Source organism: Chionomys nivalis, chromosome X, assembly GCF_950005125.1.
Source record: "Chionomys nivalis chromosome X, mChiNiv1.1, whole genome shotgun sequence".
In the NCBI taxonomy this organism is placed as follows: Eukaryota; Metazoa; Chordata; class Mammalia; order Rodentia; family Cricetidae; genus Chionomys; species Chionomys nivalis.
Window position 1 is genome coordinate 108,504,658 of NC_080112.1, and position 16,809 is coordinate 108,521,466.

Genomic DNA, 16,809 nt, shown 5'->3' on the forward strand with positions numbered 1-16,809 from the left:
TCAGTGTATGAATAAAATGTTTTGCATTCACCCACCTGTTTGGTTAGTAGTCATTGTGGAGTACTTACTGTTTGTCAGGAATTGTCACACAGGCTAGGAATGCAAAGATGAAGATGACAATGACTTTGCCTTGGAGAAGCTGGCAGTGTAGTGAGGAAGAGGAGCTGCAATTCATTGTACAAAGTACTTCCTTGTGCTGTTGAGAAACTGAGGCTTGGGATTGTCTTCCCAGTGATGACGTTTGAAGTGAAGGCTGGGGAATGTGGGTAGGAGTGAGCTCTTGGTAATGGGAGGGGAATGCTTTTCTACGGCAATGCAACAGGTAAGAAAGGGAACACAGCAGAGGAGTTTATGGCATGTGAGGTAGAATGGCATTTGGTGAATTTGGTAAGGATAGATGGTGCCAGAGCATGGAACGTCTTTAAAACCATACTTCAAAAAGTGTTCAGACTTCTATTTTGGATGCAGAGGAGTTAGAGAAGACTTAGTGGCAGGAAGTAACATGAGAAGAATTGTATGTCAGGAAGATAATGTTGGAAGCACTTTGTGGGAATTCTACTGGGAATGAGAGAGTAAAAGCAGGAGACAAGGTGGAAGACAGTTGCAGTAGTAGTTCAGTGGGAGATTAAGTGGACCATTGAAGATCCTAGTCCTAAGGACTAGGCAGAATCTGTGATAAGATTTTTGAAGACCTACTGAAAACCTTGTAGTTCAACAAGCACATAATTTTTGCATAACATTCTTTGTCTTTTTTTGTGTGATTGTGTGTTCATGTGTCATATTATTTAGATTGTTTATGATGCTTTATTTTGTTTCTGGCTTTCAAGCTAGCTAAAATTGCTAGCATATATTAATTGCACAAAGATGATGTGTTTCATTATGGCATTTTCATACTTTACACTAGTCATGTAATTGTTTTCTGGTGAAATCTTTTAGGGTCAAGAGTTCTCATTTTCAGCCAGATGACTCGCCTGCTAGACATTTTGGAGGATTATTGTATGTGGCGTGGCTATGAATATTGTCGACTAGATGGACAAACCCCACATGAAGAAAGAGAGGTGAGAACAAGAAAATAAAGCAAGGTTTTAAAAGATCAGAACTTAGTTATAGAATAATTTTCTTTACCTATTTGTTTTAAACATTAGTCTGGTCTACTTCTAGGTGGTATTGAATTTCTCACTGCCATCACGGTATTTCTTCCGTATTTATCTTCCATTCTACCATTTTCCCCCCAAATCATCCCAAGATCTTCAAGGATGTTCTTTTCTAAGAACACTGCCTGATTCCATCCTCATCTCTTTTAGCCACTGCCCATTGATTCCTGTCTCTCAACTTACCCTCCGACTTCTGATGTGTTATTTTCTTGATTTGTTTCCTGCTGTAGACCCTTGGCATTTATGGAGTTTAATGGTGGATATTTTGCTGATTTATGATTAACTAACTTTAACATTGACTTAAGAAGCAGTCTCGACTGTGGTGGGCTTTTGTAAAAATGAATTTATGACAAAGTAGTTGCAGGTACTTATGAGTTTGGGATTTTAGGACACAAAAATGTTGGTTTGTGAGCATGAGTAAGTACACTTACCAAATATCTTCTTCAGATTTGGAAATTCTTGTAAGTCTTTATTATTATTATCCATCACAAATGTCATGGGTCAAAGGCATTTTAAACTCATTATTTCACTTTGTTGACAGCTTTGCTAATTCTTTCTCTCTTTTATGTAATCCTTTAGGTCTCTGTCTTTGGTTTCTTCTTAAGTCAATACTCATGCTCTGGGCAAAAGAACAAAATTTTATGGTACAGTAGAAACTACACAGAACTTAGTTTGAAGGCCTGACTTTTAGTATTAACTCCACCACTTTCTCGTGTATAGAGATCATTTAATTCTGCAAGCCTCAATATCTTTAATATCGATAAAATTAATACTAAATGCTTCTTCCTGGTGACATTGTGAAGACTGGTGGATATAATAGGTGCAAACAAACAGTTTAAAAATACACAGTAGCACTATATATTGTGTGCCACAGGTCTTTGTATATGTTCAGGGCATCTTCTTAGGCTGTGGGAATCTCAGCCCGTGTTCTTCTCCTTCCATTGAAACAGTTTTCTGTCTCTTATTCATGCCCTTATTGAAGCCTGGGTATCACATAGTATAGTGTTGCCAACAGTTCAAAGATCTCTTTGTTAAGGGTCTTTGGCTACCTATTGAAACAGTTGCCATAACTTTTACACATAAAAAATGTTTAAATGCTTCAATTATTTCCCACCTTATAGTTTGAAGTCTTCTAAGACAGTGACTTGAAGCTTTTGTTGGCTGAGTCCTGAGAACCTATTCATTAAGCATAGCACCTCTAGTACTGTTCAAGATGATCGACTCTTCTTGCTAGAATGGAGAAGACACCAGACAGAATTTAGTAGGCATTATCTCACCTCAAAATGCCAGCTGTGTCACTTCTGACCTATCTCCCTGCTCATTACCTAGTGATATAGAAATAATTCTTCCTCTCCTTCTTCTTCTCTCCAAATATTGTTTTCCATTCAAAGATTTTTAATTACATGCATCAAATATGATACATAGAGGTCAGAGCCATTCTTTCTTTTCCCTGGGAGAGGTCCTGTTTATATAATAATTTCAAGTCTTTTCCTAATACATTTGATTCTTTACTCTGTGTATCAGCAATAGTGATCCCCCCTAATAGTTCTGGCATTCACTCTTTCCCTATGGATAAATAAGCTATTTAGGCCCCTGGTCATCCTCTGACTTAATTGGCCTCACTTTTATAGGGAAAGGGGTTAACATTTATCAAGCAGCTACTATAAGCCAGGCACCTTAAAGTTCCAAATGATCCCAGTAGTCTGGATAAGGTGCTGATAGGATTTTTGCCACACAAAATTGTGTCAGAGACGGTAAAGGCTCATATCTCAGATATATATACATGGCTGAGTTATGCTTTACTCCCAGGTTTTTGCTATTTCCTCTACACCACGGTGTTTATCACTAATCTTATTGTATTCTACACTCTACGGTTTCATGCTCTACTGACTGTGGTAATGCTAGTCACCTTATCTGCCTCGAGCTTAGACCATTATTGAATTAACATATATGTGCATTTTGTGACTATATAAGTAATATATGAGTACTGAGGGAGATTTGCAAAATCAGTTTTCTCTGGGAAATCTTTATGGAAAATAATGTGTAAGAAATTGATACCATACTACATAATACATACATATATATAGTATATATATAATATATATTATATATATCAGTATTCTGGTACTTTTAATCAGGATTATATTGCGCTTTGTTAGTATAAATAATCATTATAAATAGTTTTAGGAAAATATTTAACCTTAATGATGTAGTACTCTATGTAATGTGTCCTCTTGTTGTTAATGGTTTAGGTTGTTTCCAAGTTTTCACTGTGGTAAATAATGCTACAGTGAAAGTCCTTCTACATAAATCTTGTGCACATCTCTCATTATTTCCTTAGGATAAGTTCCTGGAAGTGGAATTACTGGGTCAAAGGGTATGACCATTATTAAGGCTCTTGATGCATGTTGCCAAATTGCTTTCCAGAAAGATTGTTCCAATTTACACCCCCAGAAGCAATATCCCTCTGCTCCCTCATCAACATTGAGTATTATCATTTTTTATCCTTAAAAATGTCATTATATTATTTGTTTGCATCTATTTTATTACTAGTGAGAGATGAACATTCTTCTTGCTTTATATATATGTATATATATATATATATATACACATATATGTATTTATTCTGTAAATTGAAGTTGTTCACTTTTCAGGTTCCTTTTTCTACTGGTCAGCATTTTCCTAACTAATTTCTATCAGATCTTTGTATAGACCATGTTAACAATATATTAATTTCTAGGTTTCTTTACTAAAAATCCCTGAACATGTTATTCTGATTTTTCTGATTATTTACCAGTTTTCCCTTTGTCATAGTAGTGATATTGATCATCTTACTGTCCTTTGCATTTCTCAACTTTTCTCTCTCTTGATTGACCGTACCCACACCTTGTTTATCAGGCCTTGGAATGATATTGATGTTTCTATCGTTTTACTCAAAGTTATATTTCACTTGTTAATCAATTAGAACACTTTTACTATTATTTTCAAAGAATGCAAATGAATTATTATTTGATTAGTTAAACTTGTTTGTATGATTGCTCTCTGTTTGTCTCTCTTTTATAAAAACCTCTTTTCTCCAGCTGCTTACACAGTGTAGCTTTGAAGAATATTATAAAGCATTAGGTTATGGAGAATATTACATATAAAGTATACAAGTATTTTCTGTTTCTTAAGATTTGGAATGTAATCCATTTTTCTCTTTTTATATTCCTGTGTTAATTAAAAAAGGGAGCGATAGAGGCCTTCAATGCTCCTAATAGCAGCAAATTCATCTTTATGCTGAGTACAAGGGCTGGAGGTCTTGGAATTAACTTGGCAAGTGCTGATGTGGTTATCCTATATGATTCAGACTGGAATCCACAGGTTGATCTACAAGCTATGGTTAGTAATGTTTAACAATACCAGGAAATTACTGAAGCTCAGAATACTATTGTTTATATAGCACAAAGTTAATGAATGATTAAAGTGTACAATTTTGGAGGGATTTCATAGAAGTTAGAATTAAAGTTGCTCATTTAGTTGCAAAAACAAAATAGATGAAAACCAGCATATATATCTCAAATATAAGTGCAATATTTAAATGCCTATATTTTTGCTTTTATCATAGAATAGAGATATCAGCTTTTTCCTATTCTTGAGTATTGAGGAGGCTTCCTTAGTTTGTTTTAATAAGAAGGATTAACAAGAAATCTCATTATTTTTTGTAACAAATATACATTACAGTCTTTAGGCTAGGTGTGGTGGTGTGTGCCTTTAATCTCAGCACTCTGGGTTTGAGGTGAACCTGGTCTACATAGTGACTTCCAGGACAGCTGGAGCTGCCTGGTTACACCCTGTTAAAGAAATCTTTAGTACTAAAACTAGAAAAGGTCAGATTTTCACTCCTGTGATAAAATAATTGGGAAGAGAAGGTAAAAAATGTGAAAAAGGAAAATGTGCTGTTTGAGGACTTCACTGGAAAGCTTGTGTGCCTGTATTCATTTGTGCGCATGTGCACTCCTGAGAGGGCATACCTGGAAGCTTAGAGATGACATGAGGATGTCTTCCTCAATTGCTTCTCTGTCTTTTTTTGAGACGGGTTCTCTTACTGAGCCTGGAGCTTGCCACTTTGACTTGCAAGGTTGGCCAGTGTGCCCGCCTTGCCCTCTACCCTGAATCCATTTGTCTCAGCCTCCCAGTTCTAGAGTTGCCAGTGTGCACCCCCATACCTGGCTTTTATGTGGCTGCTAGAGACTCAAACTCAGGTCCTTCTGCTTGAGCAGTAAGCACTTTCCCCACTAAACCATCTTTCTATCCCTGCAAATAATTTTGTGCGTGTGCACACACACATCCACACCCCCAACCCACGAAGCTGTTTCTCTTACCATTTATCATAGCCTGGTCATTCAGGGACTGTTTAAATTTTTAGATATTTGTAGAGCATTGAATGATCTTTGGATGTGCTTCATTTAAAAACTGGCTATCAGACTGTAGTGTTTTTGTATTTACTACAAGGATTGTCTGCTACCTCGTTTCTTTGTTTCTCCCCACCTCCTCTCTGTTCCCCTTCATTCTGTTAGTTTCTGCATTTCAAACACACCCGCCCCACATGCTTATATTTTGCCAGAATTTGCCACCTGCCCCCTTTGCTAATTATAAACCACTGGAGCAATTCTAGTATAGTAAAATTATGAAGATCTCATTAATATTTATGAGTCTTTACTATGTATCCCAGAATTGCCTTGGTAAGCAGAAAGAACCGCTTGATGGATGTGAGATAAAGCAGACTTTGTCAATGTAGCAGCCCTCGCTAACTACTTTGTTCCTGACTGCAAAAACATCTTGTTTGTCCTAGAGATGGTCACATTTAGTGAAAGTTACTTAGTAACTTTTTGTCCTCATCTTAAAGGGGATTTGCCTTATGAAATGCTAGAAGATTCCCAGTAGTAGCATAGCACAATTTGAGATTTCTTTGTTCCCAGAAGTCTTTGGACATTTTTAACATTCATCATCCACTTTTCAGAAGTGACAGGCATAGAGAGAGATTGAAGTCTGAGTTTTATTTTTGGATATTTATGGCATTGTAGCTATATGCCTAAGTCTTGTCTGCAGTCTCCAGCATCTTACAGTGGGACTCTTTCTGCTAGGATCGAGCACATCGCATCGGTCAGAAGAAGCCGGTACGAGTCTTCCGTCTCATTACTGACAACACAGTGGAAGAGAGGATTGTAGAGAGAGCTGAGATTAAACTGAGACTTGATTCAATTGTTATACAGCAAGGTATTTCTATGTGGACTTCATTAATTTGGGGAGGAGCAAAACACTTTTAATTTCCTTCAGAGGAGTTTACTTTTCAATAATATTTTTTCCCTTTGATTTTTAGCTTAATGCATTTTCATCATTTCTTCCTTCCCTTTTCTCCCTCCAAACCCCCTATATGCATACCCTTCCTTGCTCTTTCAAATCAATGGCCTTTTTAAAAGTTGATTCTTATTGTATTCATATTTGTAAATGTATATTTTCAAATATAAACTTCTCAATCTGTATAATGTTACCTGTATGTAAATAATCTTTGAAAATACGTTTGTAATCTTTCTTATGTTTTTGGTTGTGAGCCTAGCCTTTAACGGCTGAGCCATGCCTCCAGGCCTGTTGTAATCTTTCAAATTTAAGCTTACGCTTTCAGTATATGACATAAGATCACTAGGTTATAGTTGAATGCCAATGACATGACTTTTGCAGTACCTTATGCTATTTAACAGATAAATATTGGCTTCTGGAAATTTTTAACAAATACACACTAGAGAATCTTTTCCATAGGAGACGTTATCTGGAAAACAAGATTGGAACACAAAAAAAGTATTTCTGACTTGGATTTTTAACTGAAATAGTGAACTAGAAAATGCAATAGAAAAACTGGTAGTTGTTTATTAAATAAATAACACTAAACTCACCAATGTTTGTGGTGATATTTTGTTTGTGATCTGACAAATAAAGTTTGCCTGAAGATCGGAGTGAAGAGCGAGCCACAAGTTAGCCATAGAGGCCACACAGTGGTGGCACATACCTTTAATTCCAGCACTCTGGAGGCAGAAGCCTCTGCGAGTTCAAGGCCACCCTGGACTATACTAGATTGAGGCAGTTTAAAAGAGAAACAGAGCCAGGAGGTGGTGGCTCACACCTTTAATGCAAGTTCTTGGGAATTACATGCCTTTAATCCAATCACTAGGGAGGTGGAGACAGGAAGGGATATGGCTGGGTGGAGGAAGAATATAAAGTAGGAGCAGACAGGAGCTCAGAATTCAGCCTGAGGTTTCGTGGAGAAGGCATTCATCTGAGGAGTCCTACTGACAGGATACCCCATTCGGGCTGAGGACTTCGTAGAGGTAAGAACTCGCGGCTGGCTGCTCTATTTCTCTGATCTTTCAGCTTTCACCTCCTAATATCTGACTCAAGTTTTTTATTAAGAAGACCAATTAGAATTCGAGCTACAAACGTTTCTCATAAAGCTGCTTTATGTATGATTTAATTCAGTTGTGTCTGATCAGAACCATTATACTGTACTTTCTTTGACACAGAATTGAATATGTTTCTAAATTTTATCTGCTATCAGGAAGACTCATCGACCAACAATCTAACAAGCTGGCAAAAGAGGAAATGTTGCAAATGATCCGCCATGGAGCCACCCATGTTTTTTCCTGTAAAGAAAGTGAGCTGACAGATGAAGATATTACAACCATTCTGGAGAGAGGGGAAAAGAAGGTTAGTTCAAAATAGCATTGTATTTTCAAGGTGGGTTATTTACAATCCACATATTTCCACATACATGTTGCATTTCTGCTGACCTGCATGTTTCAGACCAGGTTCTTCCTAAGAACTTGTAGAATTGTGTTTGCAGGCATAGGGTAGGGCTTTACTTTTCTTAGCTCAGTGACACTAGGCACATCATTTAAAATTAAACGATTTATGCCTTCTTGAAAACGTTGTACTCAAACACTCCATTTTGCATGTAATTGCACATGGAAAGACTGCATTTTGTGATTTTTTTGTTTGCACTGTATTAAGATACGGTGCACTATTGGAAAGTCTTTTGTAAACATTGTGTGAAACGTTAAATCATTCTTTGTCAAATCACCCTAAGCGATTTTACAGTATTGCAATTGTGTGTCTTGTGTGCCCTTTCCACTGCAAATGATGGCTAATTTCAAGCATAAGAAAAGGTAGATAAAATGGTGTAATGAGTTCCATGTGTTTATCACCGATTACACTAAAAGAAAAACAAAACAAAACATAACAGCTTTGCCTCACCAGAATCACATTTTTAATAACATCGGTTATTTAATATCCAGTAACTACTCAAACTTTTAAGTGTTACATAGCTAGTTTGTTGTACTTAAAGAAATATTTTCCTTTTTGTTTTTAAAAAGTAAAGTCTGTACATTGCAATTGATCGTTATGTTGTCCGTATACTCATCCTCTGTTTGTGTATTTCCCCCATAATTTACTTGGTAATAAAACTGGGTTGTTTGCCTTTTCACTTAATCATTGTGTAGATTTTGTAGATTGCATATCGATGGTCCTTTTAAAACATGTTCGGCATTGTCTCAGTTCCTTTGGTCTTCCTATAACATAATACCTGATGCCGACTATAGGGATAAGAGATTTTTGAAAGTGCAAGAGCCTGGTGCTAGTTTTGTCTTCCAGTAAGGGCCTTATGGAGGATAGCATTACATGGTGGGAGTGTGTGTGCAGAAGAACCTGGCCTGATTTCATAGCAACCCACTGTCATGACAATCTAGTCTCACAAGAACAAGAAAGCAGGCCTCTGAGATCTCAGTTACTCCGGAGGGAAAACCCCTAATCTCTCTTAAACATATAGTCAACATCTTTTGACATTCCACCAATTCAATAGCACTACAATGGGGACCAAACTTGCAGCTCATGAACCTTTGGGAATAAAAAACTATTGAATTTTTCATTTGGTTCTCAAAAGCAAATTGATTCTCAAAATGCTTTTGTTTTAAAGGTAATAGAGCAATCTTGTGTTACTGTGCTTTATATCAATATGCAAAAAGTGTTTTGGTTTAACTTTGCCTTTATGATAGCATTAGCTATTTCTCTCATTAGAGATACACAATGGAAATTATAATATGGCTGCATCTTCATTGATAAATGTCCTTTTTTTTTTTTTTTTTGGTTTTTCGAGACAGGGTTTCTCTGTGGCTTTGGAGCCTGTCCTGGAACTAGCTCTTGTAGACCAGGCTGGTCTCGAACTCACAGAGATCCGCCTACCTCTGCCTCCCAAGTGCTGGGATTAAAGGCGTGCGCCACCACCGCCCGGCGATAAATGTCCTTTTAAGAAGCCTTGAGTGAAAATATTTGGGAATGGAACATTTAATTTTTTTAAATACTCGAGACAAGTTAAAATTTTAGGACTATTTTGTGTGTGTAAATGTGTGTGTGTATGTGTGTGGTGTGTGTGACTGGAGATAGAATGTAGGGCCTTGCATGTTGTATGTAAGTCCTCTATTACAGAGTTAACCATCATCTCAAGAACCGTATGTTGTCTCTCCCCTCCTCTCTCAGCATTGCGGTCTTTAAAATTATTTTAATTTAATTTAATTTTATATGTACGGGCGTTTTCCTGCATGTGTCCCTGGAGGACAGAAAAGGCTCTTGAGGAAAGTTGAATTGGCGTTTTGAATGGTTGTGAGGCACCGTGTGGTGCTGGGAGTTGAACTCGAGTCCTCCACGAGAGTAACAAGGGCTCTAAACTGTTGAGTGAGCCATCACGCTAGCCCCCAGTGTTGAGCATTTTTCCCTTGTAACTTAGCAGAGTAGATAGGAGCAGAAAAATAAGAAGTTCACATTTTTTGCAAGTTAATTTACTGATAATTTTCTCATTTCAACATATTCAACTTCAGACTGCAGAGATGAATGAACGCATGCAGAAAATGGGAGAATCATCTCTAAGAACTTTTAGAATGGACCTTGAACAAAGTTTGTACAAGTTTGAAGGAGAGGATTATAGAGAAAAACAGAAGGTAACTTTATTCTTGCAGTCATTCAACGGTCAAATTTTCACTTTTCCTTGTAAAATCTATACGATAACAAAGGCATTCATATAGTTCAAGGTTAATCATGAATCTAATTTGCTTTAATATGACGATGGTCATATTGCTGTTGTCACTGCAGCTCAGTATGCTTTCCCCACATTTTGGATCGGAGAGTTTCATGGTTTGGAGTCTTTGATTTTGGAATATTTACAGAGCTGTAACTGATTTGCCAATTTGAAGTCAGGAATATTATAAAACTTTTCTTAAAATTTGGAATTTTGGAACATTTTGGATTTCAGAATACTTTTAGATTGGTATGCTCAAGGTGTACTACTACTTTGTTAGTGAAAGTAAGGACAGGAACGTGGTTGAGTCCTGAAACTCAAGCTGAAATCTCATCTCTGTTATTAAGGAAATGACTTTGGGTACTCAGCTTTTTCATGTAACAAAGGGAGAATGGAGTAAGAATGCAGAGTGACCCTCATAAGGAAATGGGTTAATATTTGTGAAGTAATTAGAACAGCACCTGGCAGCGAGTGTCTTAGTTGCGTTTCCTATTCGTTGTTATAAACTACCCAGACAGAAACAACTTAAATGGGACTGGAGAGATGGTTCAAGGGTTAAGAGCATATACTGTTCTTCCAGAGGACCTGGATTGGAATCCCAACACCTGCGTCTAGAGGCCCACAATCTCTTATAACTCCAGTCCCAGGGGACCCGTCACCTCTGTCATCTGTGTATCTGTTTACATGTAGGTACACACACACACACACACACCTGATTTATAAATAATAAAATGTCTACAAAAAGAAACTTAAAGAAGGGATGGTTGTTTGTTTTGGTTTACAGTGCAAGGTACAATAAGTACATCATGGCAGGTGGAGCGAGGTAGTAGAAGCTTGAAACAGTTGACCCTGTTGCAATCACGGTCAGGAGGAAGGCAATGATAAATGCTTTCGTCAGCTAGCCTTTTCCTTTAAATTAGCATTTTAAAAAAGAATTATGTGCCGAGCAATGGTGGCGCATGCCTTTAATCCCAACACTTGGGAGGCAGAGGCAGATGGATCTCTATGAGTTCAAGGCCAGCCTGGTCTATAAGATCTAGTTCCAGGACAGGGTCCAAAGCTACAGAGAAACACCTTGTCTTGAAAAACCAAAAAAAAAAAAAAAAATCATGTGTGTATGTGTGTATGTCAGAGGATAACTTGTGGGAGTCGGTTCTCTCTTTCTATCTTGTGGATTCCTGGTATTAGCCTCAGATTGTCAGGGTTGGAGGCATATGATTTTATGGACTGAACCTTCTTACTGCCTCCCTTCCTCCTTTTTATATAGTCCAGGATCCCATCCCAGGGAATGATGGTGCCCACCAATGGTCTTCTCACCAACATACTACAGCCCCAAAGGTTGATCTCACCAACATGCTACATCCCCAAAGGTTGATCTCACCAACATGCTACATCCCCAAAAGTGTCCCACATGATTTTAGATCTCATCCAGATAAAAACAGATTTGTGATCACAGTTAATACTAACTGAGCATAATGTCACATTAGCAGTTAATTGCCACGAGGGCTTTATTATATGTAGTCCTTTGAAAAAGAATGCCTTGTGATATATGACATAGATATCAGTGTTGAAGAAGTGAAGGTTTTATGTTTTGTATGCTTAAACTGGAATTTAAGAAGTAATTTTAAGCTTTGTATTTTAAAATGACTTTAGATGAATAGAAAAATAACAAAAATAATAGTTTAATGTTAATAATATATGTGTTACTTCAATTATTGAAATGTAAGAAATTACCATCAGAGTTTTTTTCCCTTAATGTTCTTTTGCTGTTCCAGGGGCTTCATTCTAGGATTCCAAATTACATCATTTTAACTAGACTTTAGCAGGGTGTGGTGGCGCACGCCTTTAATCCCAGAACCTGGGAGGCAGAGGCAGATGGATCTCTGTGAGGCCAGCCTGTTCTACATAGTGAGTTCCAGGACAGCCAAGGCTACGTAATAGAAAGACTCTGTCTCAAAAACCCAAAACTAAACCAAACCAAACTAAGCCAAAAGAAAAAAAAAACAACCAAACAAGACTTTATTTTTAAGAGGAATTTTAGGTTCTCTACAAAGTTAAATGAGAAGAACCTATATCCCTTGCCTCTGACATACACCCTTCCTCTCCGATCCTGTGCCCAAGTGGTACATGTGTTACAATTATAAACATACAGTAACACATCACTGTCACTCCAAACCCATCATTTACAACAGAGTTCTTTTTATTAGAGTGGCATATTATAAGATTTTTAATAAATGCATAGATATCTACCATCTATCAAGTATTTTCACTGCCTAATAAATCCTTTGTGCTTTTCTCATCCCCCCACCCCCGCCATTTTCCACTAGGCTTCTTGCAAGGATTCATCTTTTTATTTGCTGTTTTCATGGTTTTGCATTTTTCAGAATGTCATACCGTTAAAAGTCTTTTAGGTTAAATTCTTTCATTTAGTAATATCTGTTTCAGTTTCCTCTGTCTTTCTTCACGGGTCAACAGCTCATTTCCTTTGTAGCACTGAGAGATAGTTGACACTCTGAACGCCCCGCTGTTTATCTATACATTCAGCTACTAAGGAGCATCTTGGTTCTTTCCAAGTTTTGGTGGTTATGAATAAATCTACTGTATACATCTGTTTGTAGGATTTTTTAAAAACAATTTTTTAAAAAAATTCCTTTGGGAATACCAGGGAATATGCTTGTTGAATCCTATAAGAAAAGTAAGTTTAGATTTGTAGAAAACAGCCAGACTTTCTTCCAAAGTGGCTATGCCATTTCACATTCTCCCATCAGTGAATGAAAACTCAGTCCACATCTTTTCCAGTACTTGGTGGCATTGAAATATTGGATTTTCACTTTTCTGATTGGTGTATAATGACTTCTTCTTATTTTAATTTGCATTTTTACTTTTAAAAAATTTTGGATTATATTTGCATCATTTTTCCTCTTTCTACTCCCAATATGCTCCTCCTTGCTCTCTTTAAAATTAATTTCTTAAATATATAAATACAACCTGCTCAGTCTACCTAATGTAACTTGTATGTATGCTTTCAGGGTTGACCATTTGGTGTTGGATAATCAGCCCAGGTGCCTGGGCAAGGCTGTTTCTCCTGCTGTCAGCATTCCTTAGTTGCTTGTAGTTCTTTGTGTAGGGCTGAGGTCACATGAGCTTCCTCCTGGCCTGCATTGCCATGCCTATTGACGTCATCCAGCTTGGATTTAGGCAGTTATGTTAATGAAGCGTCATTGATGGAGCTTTTTTTTTTTTTTGACATTTCTAGGAGACACAATTTCACAGCACACTTTCTGCTCCTCTGGTGTTGTAATAGGAGCGGCGGGGCTGCGTCCCCGGCACCCAGCCGCCTGCATGGCTAGCTTATGCCCCGAAATAATTACACGGAAACTGTATTCTTTTAATCACTGCCTGGCCCATTAGTTCCAGCCTCTTATTGGCTAGCTCTTACATATTGATCTAACCCATTTCTAATATTCTGTGTAGCACCATGAGCTGGCTTACCAGGAACGATCTTAACCTGCATCTGTCTGGAGTGGGAGAATCATGGCAACTCCTTACTCGGCTTCTTTCTCCCAGCATTCTCTCTGTTTACTCCACCCACCTAAGGGTTGCCTATCAAATGGGCTTAGGCAGTTTCTTTATTATTTAACCAATGACCTTCCTCCATCACTCTGGCTCTTAGAATCTTTTCTCTCCCTCTTCTGAAATGCTCCTTGAGCCTCAGTGCATGAGTTGTGCTGTACATATATCAGTTGGAACTAGGCTCCACGACTTTTCGATTTGCTTGGTTGTGGTTTTCTATGATGGTCTATGTCTGTTGCATATTTCCTTGATGCAGGATGATAGTTTTTGGGGTCCAGCCTCAGCTCTGGTTCAGGTCCTGAGACAGGGAAGGGGTGTCAGCTCAAAGGTGGACTGCACTCAAGTGACCCCAAAAAGCTTGAGCTATCTTTGCTTATACTGTAACAGAGTTTTTTTTTTTTTTCAACCAGGCTTACATGAACAGTTTTATTATTGGCTCCTATTCTTTTTTACTTTGAAGAAATACATTGTAATCATCATAAAAGCTCCCATCATTCCCATTTATGCTTCCCAAACACACTTTCTCACCTCCTACATAACCTTATTCTAGACACAGAGTTTAGCATTTTTGTAAACTTGGTTAAATCGGAGCCAGATACATCCCTCTCTTGCAGCACTTATCTCAGCGGGCTGCTACTTGTGGTTACAAAGTTAAAAAGTAATAGACATGGGTACAGTGCTTTAAGAACAACAGTATTCAAATACAAACAATTCTTTTATATCGGTAAGATATATTTTTATACAGTTTCTTGTTCTATAAGAGGGTGCCATGTCTCAACTTCTCTGCAAAAGGCAGATTTTGATAAGGTACCCTTCTCCCATCCCACTATACTTCTTCCAATGATATACGCTCCTATGTATGGTAAAGATGGATCTCTCTAGCCCATATTTTATAATGCATTTTCCCATTGAATCATACTAGATCTTGTCATTAATTTTATGTGCTTTGTGTCCAGGGAACATACTCTCAACCATTGCCACTATGTGTATTCCCGAGGCCTTTTCTCTATTCTGTGTGTGCGTGCCTTATTCTCCTTTCCAGGACTGTGAGACATGGTTAATATTTCAAGTGGTGTTTTCTCATATATACCTAATTATTTCTACTAAGTCAGAAAAGTTCCCAGAATTAGGAGTTGTGCTTAGTAATACCAGATAAGAAATTTGAGGAGCTTTAGCTTCCGGCTGAATCTTAGGGAAAAACACCTGAGAAAGAAGAGACTTTCAAGGAAAAATTACAGCTATTGCGTGTGTGATTGAGAAAGTAAAGCTAAACACTGCCCAAAGAATCAACAACATAGTGAGAGAGAAAAGAGCCTGCAAGCAGCATGAAGTCTGCAAATTTCTCTGCTGGTCCATGGTCTACTGGTCCTTGCCAACTGAGAATCCATTTTCATGGGTGCTTTGCCCTGAGGAAACTCACTGGACGGTTAGTGGTTAGTCAGATGCTGAACTGAGACTAGGGTGTATGACTCTTGACAGATACCTATACTTTTACCTGTGTGTATAAGAATAAATATTCAAAATGCAGTTAGGACATGCCGCTTTAGTAAAGTGGTGGTTTTGGGTCTCTGCAAAGATCAATGGCTTCACTAGCCCTGTGCAGTTGGCTAACTTTCTAATACCAGACATGTTTGAGTGAGTCTTAAGTCCAAGTAAAGAACAGTTGGTTTCTGCCAAGGTATGCATACCACCACTAACACCCTTAGGGTTATTGCACCATGCTGGTCATCATTGTGGTTCACAGATGTCATAGCTGAGTAGCAATGTTGGTTGCTTCCCTCCTTTGGACGTTTGCATGGCACCTTTTGGTACCATGAAAGCGCTCCTCAGGGAGGAGGCATTCAATTCCAACTCAGGAATCTCCAGTCTTTGTGTCTGAAGTGCAAGGCTTCTTCAGCAATAGGGACTTAACCTTTCACTTCTAGGGGGCAACAAGGTTAATAGCAATATCCTGCAATGTTTTGGGAGTCTCTTGAGCTCTTCTAACCAACTCAAAAGAGGGACTTTTGGTGTTGGGGATTTTATTAGATAGCCTATGCCTCTTTGGGGGAACATTGCCAACTGAGATGGGAAGATTTCATTTAAGCTATGTATGTACATTTATAGACAGATGTAACATGTATTAGAGGTATTTTTAGATAGATAGTTGATGTATGATTTTTTTATGACTTTTTCCGATCTCCTTACTGTTATTTTACCCTCCTCTCTCCTTCTGTATTAACCACCCTCTGCCTCCCTAGAGATCCCTCCGTTTTCCCACTTATCCCCTCAAATCCCTTGTTCTCTGCTGTTCCCTTCTCTATTTCTAACAGGTGTAGAGGGTTTTCTTCTTATTTTAATCTGAAATTTCTTGGTGACATGTTGAACATATTTTCCACATCCTTAACTACGATCTCTTTGTCTTCCTTGTTTTTTTAAATATTTATTTATTATGTATACAATATTCTGCGTGTATGCCTGCAGGTCAGAAGTGGGCACCAGACCTCATTACAGATGGTTGTGAGCCACCATGTGGTTGCTGGGAATTGAACTCAGGACCTTTGGAAGAGCAGGCAAATGCTCTTAACCGCTGAGCCATCTCTCCAGCCCCTGTCTTCCTTGTTTTAAAGTCTTGTCCAGTTTATTTTTTCAAATGAATTGTTTTGTTTGTTCTTGAATCGCCAATATTTGGATACTTTGATTTTGATAATGGTCTAATCAGTTTTGTCTCTTACTATATTTTCTCCCCATTTGTAGCTTATTTTTCATTTTTTATCCCACATTACTGTTTTTGCTGTGTATGTTCTTTGTCTCTTTTAGTCTGTGTTAGTTCTCCAGTTTTTTTCTTTCATGACCTGGACACTTTGGAAAAGCACTCATCAGTTATTCGTAGCTCGTGTCTTGCTCTGTGTTTGTTTGGACAGTTTTTAAGGATTTTACTGAGATTATGCATTTTTGGCAAGAATATCCCAGAAGGGATGTTGTGTCCTGAACAAATTATCA

General features: G+C 37.8%; 1 protein-coding gene across 3 annotated transcripts in view; it reads left to right on the top strand.

Moving 5' to 3' along the window:
* Positions 1-16,809, top strand: part of Smarca1 (SWI/SNF related, matrix associated, actin dependent regulator of chromatin, subfamily a, member 1) — a 74,961-nt gene that overhangs the window by 24,950 nt on the left and 33,202 nt on the right. For 2 of the 3 annotated variants that reach the window (XM_057759807.1, XM_057759808.1), the window contains exons 13-17: positions 937-1,058; positions 4,383-4,535; positions 6,281-6,413; positions 7,747-7,895; positions 10,058-10,177. In XM_057759807.1, the coding sequence (XP_057615790.1) occupies positions 937-1,058; positions 4,383-4,535; positions 6,281-6,413; positions 7,747-7,895; positions 10,058-10,177 (677 nt within the window). Of the gene's footprint in view, positions 1-936; positions 1,059-3,495; positions 3,532-4,382; positions 4,536-6,280; positions 6,414-7,746; positions 7,896-10,057; positions 10,178-16,809 lie in introns of all 3 variants that reach the window. The other variant, XM_057759806.1, reaches the window with a different exon arrangement.